This window comes from Vespula vulgaris, chromosome 3, assembly GCF_905475345.1.
Source record: "Vespula vulgaris chromosome 3, iyVesVulg1.1, whole genome shotgun sequence".
Taxonomy (NCBI): Eukaryota; Metazoa; Arthropoda; class Insecta; order Hymenoptera; family Vespidae; genus Vespula; species Vespula vulgaris.
Genome location: NC_066588.1, coordinates 12,635,080 through 12,662,667, shown reverse-complemented (window position 1 = coordinate 12,662,667; position 27,588 = coordinate 12,635,080). Strand labels below are relative to the sequence as shown.

General features: G+C 35.1%; 1 protein-coding gene and 1 long non-coding RNA gene across 5 annotated transcripts; one reads left to right on the top strand and one right to left on the bottom strand.

Annotated features, from left to right (window-relative positions):
• Window positions 1-657: 657 nt before the first annotated feature.
• On the top strand, window positions 658-5,385 carry LOC127062662 (uncharacterized). Its single transcript, XR_007781178.1, has 2 exons — window positions 658-798; window positions 1,237-5,385. It is a non-coding gene; the product is annotated as an uncharacterized LOC127062662 (long non-coding RNA).
• Window positions 2,156-25,906, bottom strand: LOC127062660 (uncharacterized). 4 transcript variants are annotated; one of them, XM_050991276.1, is made up of 4 exons: window positions 25,757-25,906; window positions 8,320-8,585; window positions 7,075-7,362; window positions 2,156-5,859 (listed from the first exon to the last, which is right to left on the bottom strand). In XM_050991276.1, exons 2-4 carry the CDS (start codon window positions 8,521-8,523, stop codon window positions 5,737-5,739), a joined length of 615 nt encoding a protein of 204 aa, XP_050847233.1. In that variant the 5' UTR covers window positions 8,524-8,585; window positions 25,757-25,906; the 3' UTR covers window positions 2,156-5,736. The 4 variants fall into 4 exon arrangements, with proteins under 4 accessions (XP_050847233.1, XP_050847234.1, XP_050847232.1 ...); XM_050991277.1 differs by having other exon boundaries at window positions 25,704-25,858; XM_050991275.1 differs by lacking the exon at window positions 25,757-25,906 and adding an exon at window positions 25,363-25,493.
• Window positions 25,907-27,588: the final 1,682 nt, after the last annotated feature.

The following is a 27,588-nucleotide window of genomic DNA, read 5'->3' as shown; positions in this document are numbered from 1 at the left end:
ACATTGGTGGTAGGGAGCACCGAGTACGAACGACGAGTGTTTAATAAGCGATAACGTGCCGCTTCTTCGGTTGATAGAGAATCGATTCGTTTGATTATCGATTTCAAGTTACATTGGGATCCTTAATCGACGCGCGTTACGAAAAGTGGCACGTTTCCTTTCTCTTAAGTTTGTCCTACGAACGTCAGCACTTTGGATTTTGTGATTGGAAGAAAGCAGTACGTTGAAAGCGATCTGTGAATCGTGCTTGTTGTAATGTCAAACACGTGACTTTTCGAGAACAAAATCGAAAGGTGCTTTTTTTCGATAGATCGAAACGTGCTAGTTTTCATAAGATAAACGAAACGAGGTACTTTTCGTAACGCGCGTCGTAATACGCTCCTCGTCAACTTGGTTCGAAAAACTTCAAGTTTGAAAAGCTACGAAACGAAAGGATAACAAGCGCGGGATCGTTTTTATATCGTTTAAACGAAATACATCTCTTCGTCCTTGCCAATAATCGTAATCGCAATTTTACGAACGTAAACAAGCGAATTATGATAAAAAATAAAACGCATTCTGCATCGATGACGAACGATAGGAATGTATATATTAATATGGACATGATGTAACGATTAACGCGTATTCGTAGAATCGTAGCGTGAAAGGAGAGGTTGAAGAAGCACGAAGGATGACGAGGGTACACGGCCGAGAGACATTTCGGTAAGAATAAAAGAGAAAGGAAATCACTGGAAGGGATAACAAAAAGTCACGTCGATGGGAGAAGGAAGGGAAGGACGGGGCAGCGGTAAAATGCAGGTAAGAGGCAGGTCGTGACACCGGTTAGTCGGAGAGACTAGAAACGCAACGAGTGATTTCAAAAAGCTCCAAGTCGAAGGAGAAGGCTAGACGACGGGAAAGTGCGTGACGTATATAACAATACTATACTTAACATTGGCTACTCCTTCGGCCCACGATCGAGTAACTGTGTACGCTCCGCGAAGAATGAAATTGAATTTATATTTCCGGATTTCTCTCGGGCATCGCGAAAATAAAATGGAGAAGCGTTAGAACCGTATGCTAATATTTGCATACTTTATATTTGTCACGAAGGAAAAAAGAGAGAAAAATGGAGGAAGAATAATTCTCTTTTTCTCCTCTCGCATTCTTTTTCGAAAGATTCGCGGAACGTTTGCAAAATATTTGTTGATTTATCGGACACATGATATGTCATTTCTTAGTCGCTCGTATTTTCAGCGTAAGTGCTCGCGAAGGACAGAAATATGAAAAGCGAAGGAAAGAAGGATCAAAATTCTGTCTGTCGACGTCATCGAGAAAGCTCGAAGAGGATATAGAAGAGGAAGAAGAAGAAGAAGAAGAAGAAGAAGACGACGATAAGAAGAATAAATAGAGAATAAAAAAGATGAAACGGTTGGTTTAGGAAGATGGAAAAGTGCGGATTAAGTGGCAGGAGTAAGGAAGTAAAGGCAAGTGCGACAAGTGTTCGACGCACGCGCGACCTACGAGCGGAGACACGCTGATCGATCCCTAAAGAGACCTCGAGTGTGATGTCATCGGCAAGCCGGATCTGTTCCAGGCTTAAGCGATGTGTCAACTTGCTGATTGAACGCTATTTGTCGATGAATAAAGCAAAAAAAAAAAAAAACGAAAAAAAGCAAGTGTCTCAAGGACAATAAGAATTAACGATGAAAGACGCGCCGATCATCTCTGGAGCTACTGGAAGAATAATCGCTGAAAAGAAAGAAACGAATATATGTATCCGAAACGAGTAAACATAATTTGTAAAGTGTTATATTATTAAAGTTTCTATTTTCTTCGACGTAAATAATGAAATCAATCAATAGAAGGATTTTTGATTAATAAACGATTTGCAGTTACGTTTTCCGCACACTTCTTTCACGCTTACTTCGTCTAACGCTTCGAAAATATAGTCACACGTGCGCCAAGTGAATAATAATTGAGTTTGCCGTTGTGTTCTTACGGGTTGCCTATTCGCAGGAATCAAATCGAAGTTTTCCATTTCTTTCCACGCGTCGCATATACGGTTTTCTTTTCGAACTAATCGTTATTAGATTTCTTTACGTGCTTGTCACATATCGAATCGAAAGACGAATTAAGATCATGAAAGAATATTCGATTGTACGAAAGGAGTGGATCATGCTGCTTAGGCCATGTTTATTGGTGCTGTGTTTTTGTACGAGTACATCAAGTTTTATAGTCATACTCTATAACGATGATTTTCTTTATAATTCTTATTTTTTTTTGTTCTCTACACACTGTAGATTACACAGAATATATATCGTTAGACGTACATACGTGAGCACAAAATACTTTTCATACATATAAGTATAGTTCTCCGAATCGTCCACTCGATCGATATTTGTAATATACTTGCCGTCTAATAGATACGCGAGTGTTACTTTTGAAAAATAAGACGAAGAAAAATGTTTATAATAGCGTAACTCGTATCGAGAATATTCGAAGAAAGGTCGAAACCTACTTTACTTCCTCGATTTTTATTTATACAATAAAAGGTTTCTCTTCTCTTAAATCACCAAAGTTTCCGTCCGTCGATCTCTATTACAATTTTTTTTTTAGGCACGACCGTAGTTCATTACGCACAGTGAAAAGTATAACGGACGATTATCCGTGAACTACTCGAGATAACCAAAAACCTCTTTGATTCTCTACGTTTTATATCAAAACTTTATTATATATATATATAGATGTGTGTGCGTGTATGCGCGTCTGTTTATCCACTCAATCATAAACGGTTGGATATATTGACTTGGAATTCAAACCAAAAATAAAATTACTTACAACGAAGATTAATAAGCAATTTCTCATCGATCAGACTTACGGTTTTAAAGTGACAGTATCTTGAAAAATTAAAGCATTCATAAAAAACGACACGTACGACAAACACGATTCAAATTTTGCAGAAATATTTAATACGGTATCGGGTATAACCATAAATTTTGCTGAAATTTTGTAGACTTAACGAAAGATCTTCATCTATCTTTTAATTTTTCATCAAAGTTTATATATATTTGTCCGCATACATATGTCAGTTTTATATACGTTCTAAATGTTTGAACAGACTGATTTGAAATTTATACAAAAAATCCAATTACGCGCTACGACGTGTAATATATAGGTTCGATTTAACTTTTAGTTTTAAAACGGTAGTCATTTTAAAAATTAAAACGTATATAAAAAGTCTCTAAAAATCGGAATCGAATTGAGATAAATAAAAATTTGATAGAAATATTTAAACTGCTACAAGTCATTAAAGTGAACTACATCGGTCGTGCCTATTCTGTGTTCCATGATTTTGTCATGCACACATCAACACACGCATACATAAGCTAAAAAGATATTTCGAACGAAACGGAGTGCAAGATAAAGTCGTACAAGGTGGTCGTGTTCTTTCCAATAATTATAAGTAGGAAAGTTATCGATTATACAAAAAATTTATCTTTGGCAATAGAGGGTAACGTATGTCATATATATATATCTATATATATATGTGTGTGTGTGTGTATTCCTTATTTCCTTCGGCGCGAGGTACAAACGAACGATTTTTTTGTGAAAAGACGAATATAAGTTAATAGGCCAGCATTAGACGCACACTCTCAATTCATTGAGCTCAAAACGAAGCTTTACGATTCACAGAGGCGGGATCGCACAGTCTTTTATTTATTTTTACGTTATCCGTTTATTCGTTTTATTTATTTGATGTCCGTTTTATGGAATATTCGTTTTTTATTTTTTAGCAGGAAATATTTCAAGAATTGGTGCGAAAATATTATTCACATTTATGCACACGCAACGTTAATTGTAGATCTAAAAATTACAAATAAATTTGTGTCTTGAAGTCGTCCGACAGATTTATACGATATATCTATACGTTTCGATGACACAATATAACGAATGCATTAGATAGAATTGATTAATGCCGCGAGCTCGTCTTTTAAAGCTTCGTCTTGGTAAATGCATTCAATGTGTACGGCCCTCTCTGGAATAGGCAGGTACTGTATTATGTTTCATTTGAATTCATCGATCCTCAATCGATTCGATAGGAATCAGATAATCGAACTATGTGCTTCTCTCGACGATCCTCTTTCTTCGCGACTACAGTTCGCTAATTACATCGTATCGTTAGTTAAATTCTTTTCACCTTAGAAGAGCTAAAGTAAACGTTTCATGTTTTTTTTGTATTAAACGTTACGATCTTACGACATATCTAGCTAAAGGCGGATTGAATTTCTCGTAGCAAAGACCACGAACGATCAGATTCAATGACGAGTTCAAAATTGGCAATTGAAATGTACATGACATAACAAATAATAAAATGTATGCATAACCGGGCGAAAGAAATATATTTTTTTCAAAAACTTCATCCAAGAAACTTCAACACGAACGAAAACGAATGCTGGAAGTTTAAATGCGATCGTCCTCGATCAAATTCTTCGTGCGCACACTTTAATTTAAGAACGTGTTCGTCACGACCGAACGTAGCTCATGTAACGAATCGCGAAACATGCATCCCACCGAACAGATGCTCGATGATCCAGATCTTTCATTACTATATTACTAAATTACTTTCATGTGTTTCGAGTCGCGATGTTCCATCGGATGTTACGCTGTCGGAAATCGCTGGATTTCTTTTTTTTTGTTTTTATTTTCTAATCGGTAAATATCTCTATCTACTTTTTTGTATTTTTTTCTCTTGCTGTTCTAATATCCCACAGAAAACTAGAGCGTCCGTTCATGAATCTTAACTTTAGTGAAAAAAGATATACTTCTATGTCGTCGAAAGAACGTAGGCCCGTTTATTTATGGATTCTCGTAAAACTGTTTTGTCGTATCGAGTACTATAAAAAACCAGTCGGTGTGATTAATATCTCAAAGAAAAAGGAATTGGTAGACTTGATGTAGGTTGCACGAAGTCCTTAAGAGGGACACAAGCTCACAATCAAAATGGAAATTCACGAACGAATGAATTCTACGTAACCCGTGATTAGATTTTATTAAAATTAACTCGGGTTATTGGATCTTAGTTACGTTCTCATGAAATATACAAATTGCACGTTGCCGCGTTCTTCGTGTTTATCCTTGAGGATAATCTATGAATCAGACCACGAGCAAAAAATTGACAAGTGTTATTCTTCGTCTACGGATCATCAACTCGCATAAAAGTTGTCGGTGAAAAATCGCGGATGTACATAAGTACATACGTAATTGTTATCATGGGGAATCTTTTTTCTTGATCGAGAAGGAAGATAGATAGATAGACAGATAAAGAGAAAGAAAGAGGGAGAAAGAGAGAGAGAGAGAGAGATAGAGATAACTAGAGAGAGAAAGAGAGGAAGAAATCGAAAATTACAGATTTCGCGAGTGTACAGAAGATAAATCTAAAGATTCGATATTTCTTTATTAATTTGACTCTACCTCCGGATACCTCCTAAACGGAAATTACTCCCCGTAGTCGGATTTTTATTGCGTCATCGAGTGCACTTCTTACTCTTTCTCTGTTTCTTATCCGTCTCAACGTCTTTGTCCCTCTTAACAATCAATCTTCGTAAGCATCTTCGTACTCTTTCCGTGATTCAACCCATTTCGAGAAACTGCTTAAACTTTCTTTCTTTCTTTTTTTTTTTGTGCGCAAACACGGATGAATTCGGCTTCGATAAAGCAAAAATGATTCTGTCGGTTTGTGAAAATTTGTTCTTCTTATAGGAGAACACAGCTCGTGCCGTGCATCACTCCGGAAATGAACATCGGCGTGCCGGCGCCAAGTCCACCGTCGGTTTTCTCTTGCTCATCCTTTTCATATTCGCAGTCGAAGTAATGGCTCTGAAAGATAAGTTGCGCTCGTTAGATTAACCATTAATCATGGTCCTGTCACTTTGTTAGCTTTTCTTTCTTATTTGATTATATTCGGTCTATTTATTCGTATGAAAAAATTTAAATGATCAAAACATTTTGAAAGAAGTTGAAAAAAGTGTGAGGGTTTCGATCAAAAAATAAATGATATTACGGAATTTTCGAAAGGAAATCCTATGAACTTATCGACGACTTTAACATTTTACTCTCGCTACTCTTAATCTTGCTCGTTCGATGTGAGAACGATTGACCTTTTCTCGTCGTATCGCTGGTCAAACAAAGACGAAAGGAAGAAGGAGTCTTTGAAACTACTGTTCAAAGCGAACTCTCCAACAAATTTTCCTCCCAGACGCAAGACCAGTTAAATCGATGAGAACAGTTTGAGTTTGTCCACTTACATATTGTCTTGTGAGATCCACTTGCGAGAGACACGATGCGACGCGATCGATGAACGATTAAAAGACCAATTGGAAGTTTCTAATTAATCTCTTCTAACAAACTTATAAGTAAAATATAATACTGGTTCAAAACGGGTATACTATAATCAGTAACGCGAATGTTTCGAGAACGGATTAATATTTTTCATTTGATCCCATTATCGATTCAATTAATATTTCAGACAATATATTTTCGTATGTACCACGTCTCACTTATTTGACTGCGATTTTCCAAGTACGATGTGCACACGAATTTTCTTAAATTTCTTTAAAAATCTATAAAGTTGTACAAAGAACTAGTTCGTTACTTCGTTGTCGTTTTTCATCCTTTTGCGATATTCGAAATGAAAAATCTTCTAAATCCATCCTTTTTGGATTTTAATAACTAATTAGAAATATCGGTTGGAAGACATGGTACGGAGCGAAAGTCTGTAATCGGTACACCTTGATCATCGACGTGTTTCTCCTTATATTTAGAAAGATGAGAAGTATCCAATAAGTCGATAAAAATGTATTATTTATATTATCGAGGAGAAAAAATGACGAACAAAAGATTCGTATTCGAACGCAAAAGATGTAACGTCGGAATTTGTATTATCGATCGTTTTATGTTTTATAAAAAAGGATTAAAATAAATTTGTTCCAATCAAGACGAATAATCTGTTCGAAATGCAACGAAAAGAAAAGTTTTTCTTGTTAGTTGCGCTATTTAAAAGCAAAAAATGTTTTACACTGTAAAATTTCATACCTGACAATCAAGACATCTGCAATGATCGCTCATTTTACAAGTAATTCCCCATTGTTTGGCAACCGCTCTATAAAACTCTTTGCTCGATTTGTGAAGAATTTCTGTCCCTTTGACAGGCTGTCTACCTCCACCTCCTGGACCGCAACCACTACCACCACCACCACCTCCTCCTTCACCGCTAACAGCAGTTTTGTTCCTCTTCAAAGCTTGTCGTTGTTTTTCTGTATACTCTTCTACCTCGTCCATTTCCTCTTCTCCCTCGTTATCAGCCGATTGCTCCATTCTCGTCTGCGATTTCAAAACGAGCATTTTTCGTCATTAAAATGTTTACAACCATAGTTTTGCACTTGTTCGAAAATTTTCTTCGTTATTTTAACACTACGTACAAAGGTACGCGAAAATTAATTGAGATTTTTATAAAATAAGCGTTTGTTAAAGTCGATAATAACATTTCTTTTCGTCAGATTGAATTTCCTATTAATTCCTGCGTTATTAAATATCGTGGTGGTATTGGTTTTTGTTAAATAATTATGTGATATTATATTATGTATTTTGTATCATCGCTTGATCAATGGTTTCAAAGTATCGAAAAAAAAAAAAAATCGATAATAATTGATATCGACGTTTCAGTTAAATTAATCGTGAAAATCCAACAAAGACAATGATATTTGTGTGTAAAAATAAACAAAATAAATAAAAGCGGCCAATATCACTGAATTTTTGAATAGGAATTTTATGTCTTCCATTTTTAATTAAACTTATCGAAATTAAGCGGAAATAAATTTTTCAAAATTTAACATCCAAATATATTATTATCTTAACTATGGATGGAAAAGTATTTAATTGCCAATAGAAAAGTTGGCTCGAAAGAAATGTCGCTTATTTCCTTTACTTCGAAACGCAAGTAATGTCACATAGCTAACATTTGTAACGCGACGATGAAATATATGCGGTGGTACACCGCATGTGGAACATCGAACACATGCGTGTTGGTGTGAGTAAAGCATGATTAATTAGTTCCGTGTATACGAATGATCGAATGAATAAAGCAAAGATAGAAATAATGTCATAATTTTGTATAAAAAATTATATCATATCGTTTTAATACATTATGAAGAACCTCGAGAACAGAAAGAAATACTACACACGCAGACGCAAATAAAATTAGAGTAATTTTATCGTTCCGATGCTAAGGATGAAACGGAAAAGATAGATATAATAAATTTTGTAAAGAAAATATAAGACCTCTTCGAGAACGTGCTGATAAGAAGGCGGAGGTGAACTGGGCACCGTCGATTCGTTTCTGACGACCAAACTGTTGCCGTTCGTTCCGAGTGTATCCGATGTCGGCAAGTGTGGTGAATTAATCGAATGCTGTTGGCAAGGATCTTCCGATTCCGTGCTGTTACTGCGGCTACCCTTGCTGCCGCCGCTTCGCGACTTGGACATCTTTGAAAAACGAAGCTTGAATGGCGCCAGCTTGATCGATTTTCTTGTCCGCTTCTTTAGTGCTGCAATATCAACGAAAATTCTGATGGTCTTTCTTTCGCCCGCTTTTTGATTGTATCAATAAAACGACGAATTAATAAATTCGTTCCTTTTTATTAATAAAACATTTATTCCGTTTCAAATTATATAAAAAAGTAATGTTCGTCTACGTCGTTCGAAACAAAAGAATATATTATGTCATCGTTCTTATTTTTCGCTTTGCCGAGAAAGACTTTTTTGGAAGACGAAGCATATTGCCAACGCTTTCCCTTGAATTCGATCGGAAAACTGCAAGCGTTCGGAAAATCGGTATTGAAGATTGCAACCGTTCACCTGCCCTGCCAAAGCACACGATGATTCAGATCCGAGAAAACAGCAAACTTTGTCTCTCTAGGGAAACTGATCTCATTTCGGTACGCTTTCTCGTTCTATCGGAGATGCGACTGAACGAAAATCAACGATCTTCTTGTAGTATTTTATGAGTATCGGATGCCGACTAGTCGATTTAATGGTCCGTACCATACATAAAAATTTCAAAACATTTCAAATTACTGTAAATTCCGGTGATCTAAATAATTCGCTTTCCGTTGGAACGAGAAAGCGTATACCGCACGGTATCCATATGTACACCATCGTACCATCTAATACCACGTATAGCACCTAACCATCTGCTGGACGCACAGATGGTTAGCTGGAGGAGCTAATTTGAGAGACGGCGTGGGCGGAAAGACACGATTAATTGATATCACGACAATCTCCTTTATATATCATATATAATATTTCTGTGGTTTATTAAATATGACTGTTTTATAAGGTATTGATCATTATCAAATCTTTTTTGTGTATTTGATTATACGGAGTATCCCACGCAAACGAAACAGGCTGTATCTTTTAATTCGATTGGGTCGAAAATGAGATGAGAAAAAATTTTAGCTTATAGGTCAAAGTTAAATGGTATCGGACGGTATATAATATGCAAATAAATGCAACTGTTAAAAAATATTTTTGTTATTAATGGAATTTTTCGTTTAATAGAAATTCATATTTTCGATTGGACCAATTGACACAATTTTTTATGCTCTGTATAAAAGTTATTCGTTTATGTTATCCTATTATATTACGCGAATCTCACTTGCATATTTTAGAAGAGATTTTTACGATCATGCGGGGGCGAGTATCTCCATTTCTAATAAATAGACATTCGTGGGAAAGTTGGTCGTAATAATGCTTGGTCATAAGGATTTGCATAGCTCAGCAGTCCAAAGCAGATGGTCGGAAAGTAAGAGATCTGGGTTCGAATGCCGATCCAGACTATTCGAGAGCTTAACATTTTTCGCGTATCCTACAATCATATTTTCGACATGATATCAAAGTTTCAACAATTTGTATTTAAATTAACTTTAACTCAATAGGAGCTTTTTCGTGATTGTTATAGGCAGCGATAATTCAATACAGATATGACCATGTTTTCGAGAGTTTGCAACGATTCGACAATGGATAATTTATGGTACTTAATGCAATACATTCTCGCAATTTTACAAATATACAACGGACAACAGGCACATTTAAAGCGTATCTTTTGTCATTTGAATTGAAAAGACACGACTGGGATCTACGACATATAATACGAGTTTTCGTTTAGTCCGAACGTTTTAAATCCAAAATGATGGTTCTTAATCTTTTCGAAGTCATGGAACATTTTTGATTATAAGATAAATTCGGGAAACATCAAAATCGCTAAGCTCGTGAAACAAATAATAATCTTCTATAAAAAATTATATTACGTTCTGTCTACGCTTATTTCACTTTCGTTTATTCTTCATGTTTTTCTCTTTGAAGGTTTGGAATGTGTAACCTAAGAATTGACATAGGACGGGAAGTTATACCAACGCCTTTTTAGTACCTATTTACCAAACGATCGTTATCCTATCGCTGTTGTTACTCTACACTTCTTCGAATCTCGGGCCACTCGTGCGTTCACCTAACACTATCGGAGACATAAACAGTTCGGAAGATCTCCACTATCTTTTATTTATAAAATACATCCTGCTAAATACTTGGAATCTTGCGTCAGCTAAACCTCATTTCGTATTGTAATAGACTCCTGATTAAATTTTAAATCAATCAAAATTATTTGCCGAGCAGAAATGTTAATATTTTTATCTGATAGAAAGTCTTTTATCCTCGGCAAGTTCCTTATACGATAAATTAGATGCGTCTGAAAAAGTCAATCAGTCAGTGCTCTTTATTCAATAAACCTGACAATTAGTTGAGAAATCATTGATCGGTTATTAAGTTTGTACTTTGTCTTCTATAAAACTAGTGATTAGTTAATAAGTCTGTGTTCCGCATTCAGTGAAATCGAAAATGAATTAATAAAGGTCGATTCTCACATTTCAGTTCAATCTCATTGCGAGTTAAGTCACCGGTTCATCACCGTTCCGTCATTTCGGTCATAATTCAGTTTCGATCATTTATATTCATTCATATCAGTTGAATACGCTATCGGATAGACGGTACAGATCCTACTTTGTAGACTTTGAGAACGTTAAAGATGGGGACGTGCGGAGCGATGAAAAATCTCCTTTTTTCGTAGACAAAAAACGGCGAGTTAAGAAAAATCAATTTGCTCATTTCAGTTCGGTCTCCGTTCCATCTCCGTTCCGATTGTTCGGTCACAATGATTTTAACATTAATTTAAATGTACACCTTTACATTTTTCCGTTCAGGCCTAGTTCACTTAACGATCCGTCATATTTTCTCTATGTCCGAAATCCTCGTCAACGATTTTTTTTCGAAATGACTGACAGAATTCTGATAAATTGCAGTCTTTTATCTATGGTACGGAACAGAGATAAAGAGTTTTTTATCGTTCCGCCTATTCCTACCTTTAATGTCTTTTGAACTTGGTTGTGACATATTTTAAGCGTTCCGTTTTCTCCGTTCATTAGCGGAACATCGTTTATCAACTTCGAGTACGCAAATATTATTTTTCCTTTTATAAATGTGACGTTTCAGGTGTCATTTTTAATTTTAATAAGACTTTGTCGTGATCAGTAAGCCACAGTACTTTGTATGAAATTTTAAATGTATCAGAAAATAAAGAACATTTTCGTCATATTTGCATTTTTATTATCGATAAGATAGTGAAAAATCGGATAGCAGAAATGTGTTTTGCAAATCAAGAAGAAAAATTTGTGCTACGTATGAAGTTAATGCCATGGATCATAATAAGTGGAGAACTTCTCCGTCGTGGGCCGCATAACCCACATCATCAATCAATCCGTTTCCCCATTACTTAATCCTGTTCATCATCTTTCGTTCGAAGCGTGCATGACTTCGGCGACAGGTATGGAAAATATAAACTACAAGCGCAACAGGGATACATTACTCCCACTATGCTCCTATCTTATCGATGTATAAGCTTGCGTAGATTATATCCCTCTCATGCATAATGTAACAATCGGAATGGTATAAATTAGAATATTAGCGTTAGTAGTCCGAACCCACACTTTCCAGTCTCTCATATTTACATGCTATTTTGATGCTGTCATGCGTCTCGCAGTACTCCGTTACGCAGTAATAGTACTGGATAAGACGCAGCACCGACAAACATTTGTCTTAAGATAAATCAATAGACTATAGAGAATAATAAAATAAATATAATTAATATATAAATATAAATTATAATACAAAGTTTCTTTATTTATATAGTTATTATAAAAAATTAAATTGATATATAATATATAATTTTACGATAAAAAAGAAAACAAGATCTTGTTCATTATTTTGTCAAAAATAATAATGAATCAATATACTTATATATTATATTTTATATGTTATAAATTTCATATCATCTATGAGATAAAATTCCAAGCGCTATTATCTTTTATAATCTCCACGTGAAAGTAGAAATTTATATTATCACTACTACTATTTTTATTATTACTATTACGAGTAGTCAGAATTTGCAAATTTTTAATAAAAACCTGTGTCAGAAAATGCTGTTTTTTTCAGAATAATTCACGTACAAAAAAAAAGATTTTTTAAAAACTTGGAAAAGCGAAGATCTTGTTTATCAAAATCTGTCAAGAATTACGTTGTTGACGTAAACCATTATAAGATCAGAGATGACGAATAGTCTCAAGTTCACTAACCATCGCTCCATCATTCCATACTAAAAAAAAAAAAATGCAGCTCACGAGACACGAAAGTGTCAAATAATGGGAATCGTCTTTTCTCGTCTTATCGGAGCAAGCAAGTAGGGACAAGGGTCACAGGCAGCTTGCGGATCCCCTATATTGTAAATGGTTCAGCATATAGAAATTGGTTTCGAAGATTTAGAGAGGGGAATTTCGATGTCAAAGATACAATTTACAAGAAACGTGAAAGTTAACTAATCATAACAAAAGTTTATTAAAATAATAGCTAAAATATCATTTTTAAATGAAAGATAATATTTGCGTACGTGAAATTGATAACGGTACGAAACTGATATGTCTGAAGTCCTACTCCGTGGATTTCGAGAGTGTTAAAGGCGGCTATAGACGGAGCACTAGAAAATCTTCTTTGTCCATTGACAAAAGATTGCAGATTATCAAAATTCCATCAGTCATTTTAGAAAATATCGTTGTCAACGATTTCGGATGATGTCGGAGGCAGAAAAAATACGACGGATCGGTGACTGAACTGAGACGAACGAAAGTGCGTGAACTTTTAAATTAGTTGAAATAATGTTAAATCATCACTGTGACCAAACAATCAGGACGGAGACGTAACAGAGACTTTTGATCGACCTTAAGTCTGTGCTCTAAAATCAGTAAATTTGCAATAAATTAAAGACATTTTGTAGTCCTTTATAATTTTTATCGAGCATGGTTCGTTTGTCATTAAGATAGAAACCTATTCTCAAGTCATTACATCGCTAGTAGAAAAGGTAAGCGACTTGAAATTTTTATCCTTAATATTCTGTTCTCTACTTCCTTTGATTCTCAACCTCTTTACGTACCAGATCATCTTCTATTTCATCTTATTGACCTATATCTCCTCTTCCATCGCTCTACATCGAATTTATGTTCTTAAAGATCAAGGTAAAGATTTCATGGCCTAATTACAAACTAACTATCTGAAATAACGCCATAGGATGTAATAACTATAACTAAAATAATTTTTTCATAACAATGGGATTTCTTTGATCAATTTTAATGCGATACTTAAGCTAGTCAATTTTTGTAGATTTCAACAATATCAAATCTAATGTATATAGTTATTTATTATAATCATTTCTTCGTCTATATTAATAAGTTTTAAAAATTGTATATCGGTTAATATTGAGAAACCGAGTTTGTACAAAGATGATGCTGAGAATTGTAATATAACTCTCAGTGTCCTTGCAGAAAGGATTTATCTTTAATAAATTAATTTCAAGATGCAACGTTCGAATTTACTTATTTTCATTTATTTTGAGTTAATTGACATGAATTTTATTAATGTTACATATCGAAGGGTCATGTAAGTGACGAACCACGAAGTGGTATATTTATATATCAAAGAGTTATTGTTGGTTTCCAAATCATGGTTTCCTTATAGAAATGTTTGATACAACGCGCATAAAAGCCAACTTCTACAAATATATTTTGATATAATCCATTCATTGTTAAAATAATAGAAATCTATTGATCGTGATAGAAGATTTATTGTTTATGATACGAATTTGAGATCGTAGTCTTTGAAGTCAAAATTAATTCGAAGCAGATAAATTGTGCATTTGGAAATTCAAAAACGTGCATAGAATCGTATCCCGCAAGATAACAACATTTAAAACGCGACGTTTCAACATTTGGAAAATGTTACAGAATCTTTTCTTTCATATCTAAGATCTAACATTCTAATTATTAAAGTTGAAGAAATTTATAATGCAGACGAGAGTGGATTCAACCTTGAAATATATTTTGGATGAAGATTGAGAAAATCAGGAATTGTAGAAACAGTGGATTCGATCGATACTTACTCTAGGACACACAGTTATACTATAATGTCTATCATTTTAGCAAGCGCTCGTTTTCTTTTACCAGTATATATGATCTCGAAGAAGCAAAAATATTTGGTCCAAGACTGCAAGAAACTCTATTTCGCTCAAGAAATACTTATATCGAAACTTCAAAATCAAAAACTTACGTCAAAACATTTCAAAACTTGGTTCCATCGAGTATATATACAAAACCAAGTATATTTATAAAAACAGCAAAAGCTTGCCACTGTTCTATTCGATGAAGCCCTGCACATGGTCAGGACACTATCCGAATCAGTTAAATCGATTGATTCTAGAAAACAAAGAAGTAATATTTTCAATCACTCCAAAGAAGACGACAAACATGATTCAATCTTTAGGTATATTCGGTTTTCGAATATGGAAAAATTTTGTTGGGATAATGTAATTCTTTTAGAGAAAAATATCAATCTGCATTCGCACAATTAAATATATAAATTCCATTCATTAAATCATAATCAGCTTTCTTGGCTCCGATTCAAAAATCTTTAATGTACTTGGTTTAGAAAAGGATATATAGAAAAGCATTACAACGATTTACAAAATTATGTAAATTTCTGTTACTTTCGTAAAGCGTTGACTCTTATGCGACGAGTGCGACGAGCATTTCCGTGTTTAACATTTCTATAAAGAATATGATTATTATACTAATTACAAATCATTATTTTCATTGTTTCTATAGTTTGCTATTTAAATAACTCTTTGATATGTAAACATTCACGAAACGAGAATGCCAATGCTTCTATATTTATTTTATTAACGAATACTGCTACATTGTTCTAATTAAATTTAATATTAATCAATTTAAAATAGATGTAAATTATTCAACTATTGCGTTCTAAAACTTGTTTATTAAAGAAAACTGCTAAAACAAACTTCAAATATTTAGAATTTTCCTCAAGAGATGATCTTATCCCTTAAAAGTGAATTATAGCACCAAAAAAATATGAATATATCAGGAAAGATGGACTTGTATAAAAAATTTCAGAATTTGTTGAATTTTCGCATTGCCGGAATAAATATTCATCCGACTTAAATTGAAATATTCTTATACTTAAATATTCATCCGAATATTGTCTATTAATTATTTTTATTTTACGACGTATAATTTTGTCTTTTATCCGAGACATATATTCGTAGCAACGTCAATACTACTACTTCCACTTATAATTACCGAATCATTAATATGTTACTCAGAAGCATATTTTCGTTTAATAAATTTATCCGATCTGTTGAAAATTTATTTTTAAAATAATAAGTTTTTACTGAGGAATGAACATAATAATTATTAAAAAATTATTTATCGATAGAAAAATATACCACCTGAATTAAAGATATTATGAATCATAATGTTTATATACAACGTATAAAACAAATAGATACGAAAAATGGACTTTATCGAAACAAATGCAATGAATGACTATAATGCTTACTTAGCTTTTTCTAGTTTACTACAAGTTACATCTTATCTACGTTGTAAACGGCACTGCGCATTTACGCTAAAGTTTGTTCTAACGTAGTAGCTTTATAGTTTCGCCGCTTTCGTAATTTCGCGGAATACTTTTAACAAGTTCGCGGAACACTAGTGTTCCCAGGAACGTCAGTTAAAAATCACTGCTGTAAAAATTCACACATTACTTGTAATCTCTCCACTGCCGGTTTTCGCTTGCTTTATCCAGGCACTGGATAAAAAAATCGATATATTTTAGTTGTTCAACATTTTTTTATCTTTCATTAAAATTTATACTTTTTTTCACAAAGCAAAGCCTTATTTAAATCTTTGTAACATATTTTTTTTACTCTTTTTTAACATTTTTTCCGTAACAAGCAATTTAATATTTATAACAATATAAGGTCTAACGTTCATAATATAAGAACGCGTTGCTTAAACCGTGAATGAAACATAATTACTTTACATAATTTTTCGTGTCTTGTTCTTCTTAATTATTTATTAACTAAATAACAGCCGTAATGACTAATATATAGGTCAACGGTGCAATTCGCGACAACGATGTCGTAGGCCATTAGTGCTCTCTTTCGCGTTTCTGAACTTCAAAAAGATTGAACTGGCCGTGAATCGTTGCCACGGTAGTCGAAAAGATTCTTTGAATAAATATTTGTGTATTTTTGTATTTCAAAGCGTAACGAATTCTTTTTTGTAAACACGTAATCATGAAATTAAATTACAACAAAATACATAATTACTATAATTGAAATTATTTATGGATGGCTTATCCTGCAACTATATATATCACACAACTATGGAAAGATATATTTACGGTACGTGAGTTATATGTACTAAATTATTTATTGGAAACTTAAATAATAATATTATTTAGTAATTGTTATACATTATTTGCTTGTATAAAATCATTACATAGGTTTCTACTGAATTGCTGAACAACAACTAGATATTTCTCTCGATCTGTTTTTAAGCGTTCTACAACCAAGGTCGTTTACCCTATGTCCGTTTTATTTAGAAGAGGTAAAATTATTATTATTATAGTAATTGATAGCAAAGTCGAACGTCGATTTGATATTATGGAATCGGATATGAGAGATTTCCCGGTTGCGAATCGGAGTTGATCTATATAGAAAAGGTGAGTAGTAGAACCGTGTCCTGGAAGTGCATCGAATGAATATACCAACTGCATCTGTCGTTGACCTACTAACCGACTTTCGAGATATTGTTGCTCTCGTCGAGAAGGATCGACTCAACTGCACCTGCGACCACCGACTTTTGAGCCATCGATTTCAGAAGCTTAAGCTCGGTCGGAAGTGCTTCCGGCCACGTGGAGACGTTCCCAGATTTTCGAAGGAGTTTAAAAACTTTCTCTTCTCTCTTATCCTAAACTCAATTAAACCGCAGATGAGATTGTATCAATTTGAATCCGAATTAAATTCGAAACTCCTTTTATGCGTTTTTACGCAACTCCGAATCGATGAAAGGAAAATAAAGCCGCCTTTAAATATTAAACTTGGATTTAATTTTCTTTGATGTTAAGCCGTGATTTTCTCTATCTCTCTCTCTTTATATATCTCTTTATATATATATTTCCTAACCTTCCCTTATTTTCTTCGCAGAATGATTGATCTATTGACTTTTTTCGATAGTTTTCTTTTATTCACGCAATATCGGTTAATACAAAACGGGTGATAAGTGAATAAGAATCTACAAAACTACTTTTTTCAGCAATGATTTTAGAATATTTCAAATCGAGTGATTTCAGATAAATATTTTTAATAATATAAATAATATGCTGGTATAAACGTAAAGCAACTGATATTGAGATTTCGGTGAAGCCCAAATGACTCCATTGATAATCAAGGAACATTTGTTCCTGCTGCTCGACGATTTTAACGTAGTGGATATTTGTAAGGAAGAGAAGATATGAAAAAAGGGAAGAAAAATTCGATTCTATTGCCATTTTCCAAAAAGCAGAACGAAATTATAATTTTTTGCTTTTTCAGCAAGGGTGTAAACGCTATTTAACGAGAGTTACGAAGAGGGGAAGAAAAATTATTCGGATAGAGAAAAAGATAGGGAAGAACGTAAAAGTACGTAGATTCGGGATCAAAAGTTGAGACAAGAACCTCTTGCTTGAGGACAATGAAACTTTTTCGAAACGAAGAAACATTTATAGTTCAGATAAGCTCGTGAACTCGAATAAGACTGCATCGTTGAATTGATAATCGAAGGCCTTATCGTCCAGTAAGAAAAGTTAAAGAAAGAGCTCGCAATCAGAGAACTCTTATAATTTTACGAAGATAATTAGAGAGCTTCTTCGAATCACGGTTGAAGCGATTTGTTCTAAGTAGATAACATTGGTGTCGCAATCAGATGCGCAGATGCGATATCACTTCATAGAGAAACTCCGAGATTGATTTAAAGCGCAGTGGGAGTAATTTGCTTCAAGTAAAGTACGTTCCTCTCTGTAATCAGACACACTTTGGATGGTTCAATCAGTTTACAGAGAGAAAAAGAGAAAGAGAGAGGGAGGGTGGGAGGGAGAGAAATTTATAAGGAAAGGATTCTTCGTTATTCGCGATTCAAAAACGTAATTAATCTATCTGTACTGTCATATTTCTTCAAATTTAATGAAATCAAGAAACAAAAAGAAGACATCGCTGAAACGGGAAAGATTAACGTAGCTATATTCTTTTTCTGAAAAAGAGAAAAAAAAAGGAAAAACCGTCTTGAATTTTCGAGAAGAACCCGTAAGAGAAAAAGGAAGGAAGGACCGGTGGATGAATCCGTGTGTCTGAGCTAGCAACGATGCGGATCATTGGAATAAGACGATTCGTCGTCCTCTGCGACCCACATTCCGTTGCGTACGGGACGGAATAGGTAGCAAAGTAGGTTGTGCCCGTGGAAAAGGTAGCGGGGCTCGGGATGGTTGAATACCCAACCGAGCCACCCCTTTCGCTCCTCATCCAGCCTCTTTCCCTGTCCTTCCTCCACCCCTGACAGGAGTGGACGGTTTCGTGTCAGTGGACCGAGCTGGAAGCAGTGCATCCTGGGCTCGCGCCTCTCGTCCTAGTTTCTCTCATACTTGTCTCCCCCACTCTCTCCTCTCCTCTCCTCTCCTCTCCTCTCCTCTCCTCTCCTCTCCTCTCCTCTCCTCTTCTCTCCTCTCCTCTCCTCTACACTTCCAGAGGTACATCCCACCTTTTGCTTCTCCAACATTACCAACTCCACCATCGCTTCCGACACCCGTACGTCTTTCCAATTTCATTCTTCTTTCTTCATTTTCCGAGTCTTCGTATTTGCCTGGTATCTCGCTATGCAACTTCGTCTTGTTCTTCGATGGTTCTTCTTTACCTTACCTATTGCATCGATCTATAATACTTGTACGTTTACACTATCTACAAAGGTAACTCCGCCAGGACGTACCTTTGTCTTGCTATTCTGCGTCATAATGAAAAACAGAGAAAGAGAGAAACTACTTTTATCGCTTTATTATTTCATCGTTCTCCTTTCCTTTAGAGTCGGTATTATCCTGATTCCATACATTTATCTCTCGTAAGAACGTTTTTCTATTGGTTTTATGTAATATTATGTTTCTCGAAAATCTTCACGTTGTGTCGCTTCTTCGTAAGACGATTCCATCAAGTTCGGTAAATAAAAAAGCTGTTGCTTTCGAATTTATCGAAGTTTCCTTGAAATTTGGTTTTCGTTCTTTTTCCTCGTCGTCCTTCGATTTTATTTTACCTCGAACGTATCTTCTCTTGTCTTATACACAGGCATCAGCGAAGTGACACTTTAATGGAAGGTTTGGTTTCGTCTGTGAGAAACCTTTGTTCTTATCAGCAAGACCCTTCCTACACATGTATATATGCGAAATTCACTCGATCGTTATTCTCAAAGATTTTACACAGAGTCGAGTATCTTACGAAATAATCTCGAGTTTTCTAGTGTAAGCTATAAGGGGTATATATGAGTTCTAATAGATCATGAAGTCAATTCGCGATCGCGCGATTGTCAACAATATTTTTGACCACTTCGATTATTTTACAAAATGTAAAAATAAAAAAGGAATGAAAAGGCACGAACTTCTCGACGTACAGATCGATCAACGCAAAACCATTGATTTTCTACTTCGATGACTACTTCCGTATCAACTAACTTACAATTAGTTCGCTCGGGTTAAAACTTCGCAAGATCTTGTTGGTTTTTCTGATAAAAGAGTAAAATAAGAAAAAAGAGAGAAAAAGAACGATAAAAGTCAGAAAGAATCTCTATCGTTCCTTTCCAAACAAACGTTTTTATATCACAATAACGCTCGATTATATCGAACGAGAACGGATACTTTCCCAGTTGATATATTAACTCTATGTTATCGTTACGAAATATCGAAAGCTCACTGTCAACGTCGAGCTTTTTCGCGTCAAGGCCAGGTTTTTCTAAAGACCTCGCTTAAAAGAGCGTACGATCAATGATTCCCGTCCTTGGTGACATTGAAAAAATTATTTCGAAAAAAGAAATTTTGTGAAACTGCGAATTCGCAGATCGATCTAAATGGCGACTAATTTATATTTATAGATCTTTTTTTTCCCCATTCAAGAGATCAATGAATACTTACAAAGATCTCTCTTTTCCTCTTATAGACTTTGTTATAACGATCCATATACAATATCGAAGCGTACGCACCGGTTCGAAAAGAAATCGTTCCCATCGTTCCATTAGGTAAACTCTGAAATCGAATCGTTTATCGCAGCGATCATTGTTCGAGATGATTAATTGATATCCACGATAGAAAGGAGTGCTGTATTACGCGGGAGTGCTCCGAACGAAGATTTATAACAACGGTGTTCGATACGTCAAAATTATTTCCATCCCTCTATTCCATTCCCTTTAGGTAGGCTACTCTACTTTAGTTCGGCTTTGTTCAAGGTTAAACGAACCGTTCCGATTCTTTTTAATGTTGCTCACGAGAGCAACAAATTTTAAAGACGATGTCCGCCCATCCTCCACGTTGCGCAGCAAATTTTCTTATTCGAAAGAGGAAAATATGGAAGGAAGATCGATCGAGAGTTTACGTCAATGAAACGACGAAGGAAGATATGCGAGTGACAAATGATCGCGATAACGCCATAACTTATTATCTTCGGAACAGACAACCCAGTACGATTTTGAAGTTTATACTTTTCTAAAAACTAAATTTCCTTTGGTCCGTTTTAGAAATAGGAAAATTTTTACAAAGGAGCATAAACTTGACATAAATTCACAAATTAGATAAATTTTAATTAAAAAAATTCCAAAGCTGGAACGTTAATTTTGCAGACACGTGGAAGGAAGTAAAATGGAAAGAACCAATCAGCATTTCGGTTCGGCTTTTCAACAATAGTACGACGACGTAATTCGCGTTAATGTGAATGGTATTACTTTGAATAGTCCTACAGTTTTTATCATTTTCAATGCATATGCGGTTTTTGACGAATCGTTTCATTTTTCTTCACTTTACTTTTTAACCCGAACATTAAATCGAACCAGACTCGCTCATAGATCTCGTATGAATTGATATAATAATTTCAAGTCAATTCACTCGGCTATTTAGGCTAGGATTTTTTCGTGCGTTTTATATGCCGCGTGTTGCACGTCGAAGTAGAACTTGGTCTGACCGGATGAGCGTTTTACGGGCGTTTTACACGCCAAACATTGTATCGCATTGCGTATTTTGTTTTCCGCACGTGACACTCGACAGGCGACATTTCGCAAAGAGTGTCAGAGCGTGTCCCACGCTTGTTATGTCAGTTGCATTAAAACACAACTCCTATTTCGACGGAGAAAACGCGATGTTCAATACGCGCCATGTAAAACGCCTGTGTAATCCTGACATTAAACATATAGAACCAATATGTTTTTGTTTACGCACGCATATGTACATAATAATTTCAAGCGTTCAACTATAATAAATGTAAATACGTACGAATCCCTATACGTATAAATGCATTACAAATAAATTTTTGTAAGGAACTTCAACAAAGACAGAAATCTTTCGTTAAATCCACAAATTTTAGATTTTCGATCGACTTGAATTATTTGTAAGAAAGATGTTGCAAAACTCTATGTTAATGCCTCTTATTATTTGTTAAAATTTCTACAGTGTTTGAAAATTTTCCGTCATATATGTGATTTTTAACAAATATTTGAACTTTTTAAATATTTCCATTTTGAATTTGAATTTTTTAAATATCTCCGGAAGTAATTCTCGAGATTATTTGTTTATCCTCTTTGCAAGTAACTTCATTTTTTATATATCAATAAATTTTTGTACGAAACGTCAAAATCGAAAAGAGTTACGAATACCTTAATAATAATTTTGAAAATAATTATTCATTACATTTTGCTCTACGTTAAGAGCATAATGAATTTCCTGCGGTCATACCTAAAAAAGGGAGGAAAGAAAATTAATGGATCGATAGTTTCATCCAGGCTGCTTCGTAAGTCGCATCCAATTTCTTCGTCCAATATAAAATATGAGTTAAGCATACCGTTTGATAAACTAATACTCGATACTATACTTTCTGTCTTTTCTTTCTTCTTTGCGTTAATACTTAAGTATGTCTACATTACAAGGCTTTTCTCGTGAAACGAATAATGAATAAATAAAAATTCGTATAGGTTACACACAGGTCCACAACAAGGCTGTAATAACGGTCTCGCCTTTAAATAATCGACTTACGTTATCGTAGCTTACTATGTACAACAATCATGGGAATTCACCTTGTCACGCGAGAAATGACGTAGACTGTTCTTCGAAAGTCTAACAACGACACGAAACAAAAGTAGTTCGTAGTAATAAATTGAGTAAGCGGTAAAAGAGCCATAAAGATCATCGAAGTATTACAGAGAAATATGCTGCTTTTGATATTAGCTATCTAGAGGCCACGTAACGCGGACGTTTTTATTCTTTTATAAAAAACAAAGAGGAAAATAAGCATTAAAAAAGTCTTTATTCAAAAATAAATTAATGTAAATAAATCATGAATTATTATCGAATCTGTATAACAAATCGTTTATCCTTGGAACAATTACTGCAAAAGAATTTTGAGACGCTGCGAATGATAAGAAAACAACAGGATCGACATATCTTATGTCGTGTAGGAAACAAAGGATTGACATATCTTATATTCTTCATAACTTCGTTGGACCAAACTTGGTATAAATCGAAGAGAAGACAAAGGTAAGAAGATTAAAATACGAAGGAAGCATATTCGAATGGATGCCTAGAAGAAGAACGTATGTTATATATCATAAACTTGATAGGAAAACGTAAAAACGATTCGTTGCTCGCTGTAGCAGATTACAGAAGCAATTGATGTAACATATACTCTTCTACTTTGAAAAAGAAAATAATCCAATAATAGGAAAGTAATTTTTATTAAGTGCAAACGCAACATTCGATGTAAAAAAATGTTTATTTTCATTAGAAAAATTTTTATTCATTATCATTTTTCGAAGTGAGAGAAAGGGTGTATGTTGCACTAACTCTTAAAAAGCAATTAAAAAGCAATTAATGTTTAAGTTTTCCTGTAAATTTCATGAAATGTGATATACGCACTTCTTCCAGACAACCATTCATTTCGTGATAAATCGTGCGGGCATTATAAGCTTCTTCTTATACAAAAGAACAAATAAATGGAAACATGACCCGAGCTTTTGAATAATTAACGTTAAACTTTGTTCGGATGAATATACTTTTTCAATGACGTTCACATTTTGGTTTTCTGATTTTTTTTCAAAATTACAGCGACAACCATCCGTTAAGCGGGATTCGAGAGGACATTCAATGAGCCCATAAAAGATAAATGGTAAAAGCAAGAAAAAAGAACGTACGAAGTAGTTCTCGACCATCATGGTAGATCATCGTGCAAGCTATCTTTTTCAGAGTTTGCAGAAAACCGTTTCACGGTTTCACGGCTCGAATTCTAACCGTATTCGGGTCAAATTCGTGCCAACGAGTAATCCTAAACCATCAAACAAACTTCGCGCCCGTTCGATGCCGGATACTTCCTTTCTCTTCGTTCGTGTAAAAGCTTCCGTTCCAAAAAAAGCAACCTTAGGATGGGTTAAAGAAAATGACGCAATAATGGCATCAGATTTTCTTCTCGACTTTCTAATGGCAAAAATAATCACAACCTTTTAAAATGATTTTATACGAACTAAAATCTATCGTTTGGTTTCGTGAAGAAGTCGTGTATTTTTTTAACATTAGTTGCAGCTTTGATAACAAATTGGATTTGTGTAAAAACATAACTGTTCGAGTGTTAGAGTGTAAAAGGAAAAAAACCTCCGTCGAAAAGTGACAAATAGCGCGATAGCGCTTGTTTCGATAGACCCAAGCGCAACGTTAATTGCGCAACACGGGCCGATGCTTTGGCACTTTCCAATATAAAATGTAAACAGCGCAATCGCGCTGTGCGATGTACAAAGGGTTAATAAACTATCCGTACGACTAACGTCTACGTCAATTTTTGCTTTTAATTATTTCGAGTGCCATGCCACAGATTGTTCCATTCTAAACTTTTAACATAATTCCATAAATTTTTCTTTTTTTTTTTCATGCAATTCTGTAATTATTTTTTAATAAAGTAAGAAACTCATGAAATCATAACTTTCGGAAATAATTTCATATTGCGATAGAATCGATCGTGTAAATAAAATTCTATCGATAAAATGCGTGTGTTGGGGCTGAACTCGGACTACTGAAAAGATATCTCAAATCTTGTGAAATAATGACACGTAAAAAATGATACGAAAGCTCTTTCAGAGCGTCCAATGGAAAATAATTTTCGACAATTAATATCATTCCGATCGTAATATCGACATTTTTGAAATGAGCTTAATGGACCACAAGACCATCCCCGAAATTCGCTGTCACGTCATTGGCATTGAGCAGCTCTCTCGAATCTCTTCTCCAGCACTTGAATCATCCCCAATTCACTCTCGCATCCTTTAGCGTGTTCGATTACGCGAGATCGAGTAACCTGCTCGCTAGCAAGTGACACCAAAGAGAGAGAGAGAGAGAGAAAGTAGAAGACAAAAAGAATAGACGAGGAAGAGATAAAAAAGAGAACAAAAGCGAGAGAAGTACGAATAACAAAACGACGAGTAAAAAATATAGAATTGACGACGGAGAAGAATATAAACGATTTAAAGGAGTAGAAAAAAAAGTAGAAACGAGAGAAGAGAATTGGGTTTTTTAATTCATTTGAATGCTCGCGTCTACCCAGCGGACCATACTTACACGCATAGAAAACGTCAAAACAACCACCCACCATCGTTTTATTGATCCACGATGTAGCACTCTCTCTTTCTAGCTATATTTCTATCTCGTCCGTCTGACTCTGTTTGTGTCTGTCTCTGTCTTTGCCTTTCTCTGCCTCTCTCTCTCTCTCTCTCTCTCTCTCCGCTCCCTCTCACGCACGAACGCGCACGGACACGTCGACCCTTCGCGTCTCTTCGGCCATCCGACTACGTAGTAAACTCGAAAAAATGTACTTCTTTTCGGCAAAGGAACAACAACGATACAACGATGACATAATGACGATAGTTTCGAAATGCGGATATATAAAAGTTGTTACTTACGAAAAGACGATTTTCGAGTAGAACGGAAGACTATTGACACGTATGGTACTCACTGTATCTCTTTTCCTCATCCGAGATCGCCGACAACGATGGTATACTTGAAATCCAGGTGGCGAGACGGGTCGAGACTCACACGGGATGCCGAGGCGCGACGGCCATCTTGCAAAGAGTGTCCTGCCCTCTGGACGAGTCGCCATAAAGTTACTGTCCTCATAGAACCACCCTCTTTTGCCCTCGTGAACTTTTATATATATATATATATTTTGCTCTTCGTTCTCTTTCTTCGTTTCCTCTTCCTTTATCCTTCTTCTTTTTTCCTTTCGTAACGTTACCCATGGAATTTAATAATGTCTCTCGATCTATATAATATCGAATTATACGAAAGTTTAAGTTCCTTTTTCCAAAGTCTTTAGATAATTTCATAAACGTCGATGCCTCTATATTTTAGAGCAAAGCCTGGCAGTAAGGTTCATCGAATTATACCTGTTCGAGAAACTCCTGAGTTAAGAAGCGGAGAAGAGCCGTCAGCGCTACCTGCTATCGCGTGCTGTGCCACTACCATTTCTAGTTGGCTGCGAGCGTTTTGCAAATTCAGCTACAAATTTTGCTGCTCGAACGAGTCCTATCTCTCTCTCCCTTTCTCCTTCTGGTACAAGCCGATGTAGCGTGCAAGCTCCGGGATCGATGCTGCAAAGTGTTTTATCGAACTCGTTGATCAGGAAAAAAGAGCTTTGTCACCAGTTTCGATCTTTCTTTCCCTTTTTTGCTTCCGAAAGAAATTTAAGACTCTATCTTTTTCAGAAATATTGTTTTTCAAATTTTTCACTTCGAGCTTTATAAGAAATTTTCCATAAAAGGTAAGATTTCAATTCCTTCTCGTATTCTTTTCAAAAAAAAAAAAATCAAATCAACCTTGTCTCATATACATAGCCATCGTTGCGTTCTCCTTTTGAATTATTGCATGGTTTCTTTTTTATACGTTCCAGGAAAGAACACCGATCGAAGCTTCGATATTCAGAAAGTCGCGATGAAGGATGTTCCTCGGCTGATATCCAGCTTCCCAATTTACACTTGTATAAGTTCCATTCTCGGCGATCCTAACGTCGAGTTTTTATGACGAATGTGATCGCAAACGTCCCATGAGAAACTGTCCGTAGCTTTTAAAACTTCTCCCGGCGCGTAGTTTTGTCGGTGGTAAGTGTAAAGCATCAAGGATATTGTTATCCTTTGCATCGGCTTTTGGACAATGATGAAATATTGGCTATGAAGGAAAGATACGATAAAAAGTAGGAAAAAAGGAAGATATCAGAAAAGCAAACTTACACTTTTCGATTTATTCTCTTCTCTTCTTCTTCGGTAAGAACGTTCGACTTATCTTTTATTTTTTGTTCTCTCAACCATTGACGTCGCCGTCCTCCGTCGTTCTCTCTTTTCTCACGAGAGATTTCGTTATTTACCAACGCGATAAAATGCGAGGGTCGAGATTACTTACACCTTGACTTCGTACGATCTTAAACGTTTTAATTAAAAACTTGACTCCAATGGCTCGTCGGATTATTTCGTTTATTAATAACACCTTTGAAATGTTTTCACCGATATAGTTATACTTTTATTAACGACCATAAAAGCTCAACACCGATTAAATCTCTTTATCGGAAGGGTTACGTCTTTAAACGAATGTAGAATGTTCAAACTGATTAGACAAAATTGCCCCTTTGATTGGTTTTAAAATCGTTTGATCCTTCAGGTAGCCTTGGATGAAAATCTCATATTACGGAGAATAGTTTATGATATTCTTAAAAAATTCTTAGCGATCGGGAAGCAAGATCTCGTTTGGTGTTTATCCTTATTAAAATCTTCGTTCGTTTCGGCAAAGTCGACCGCG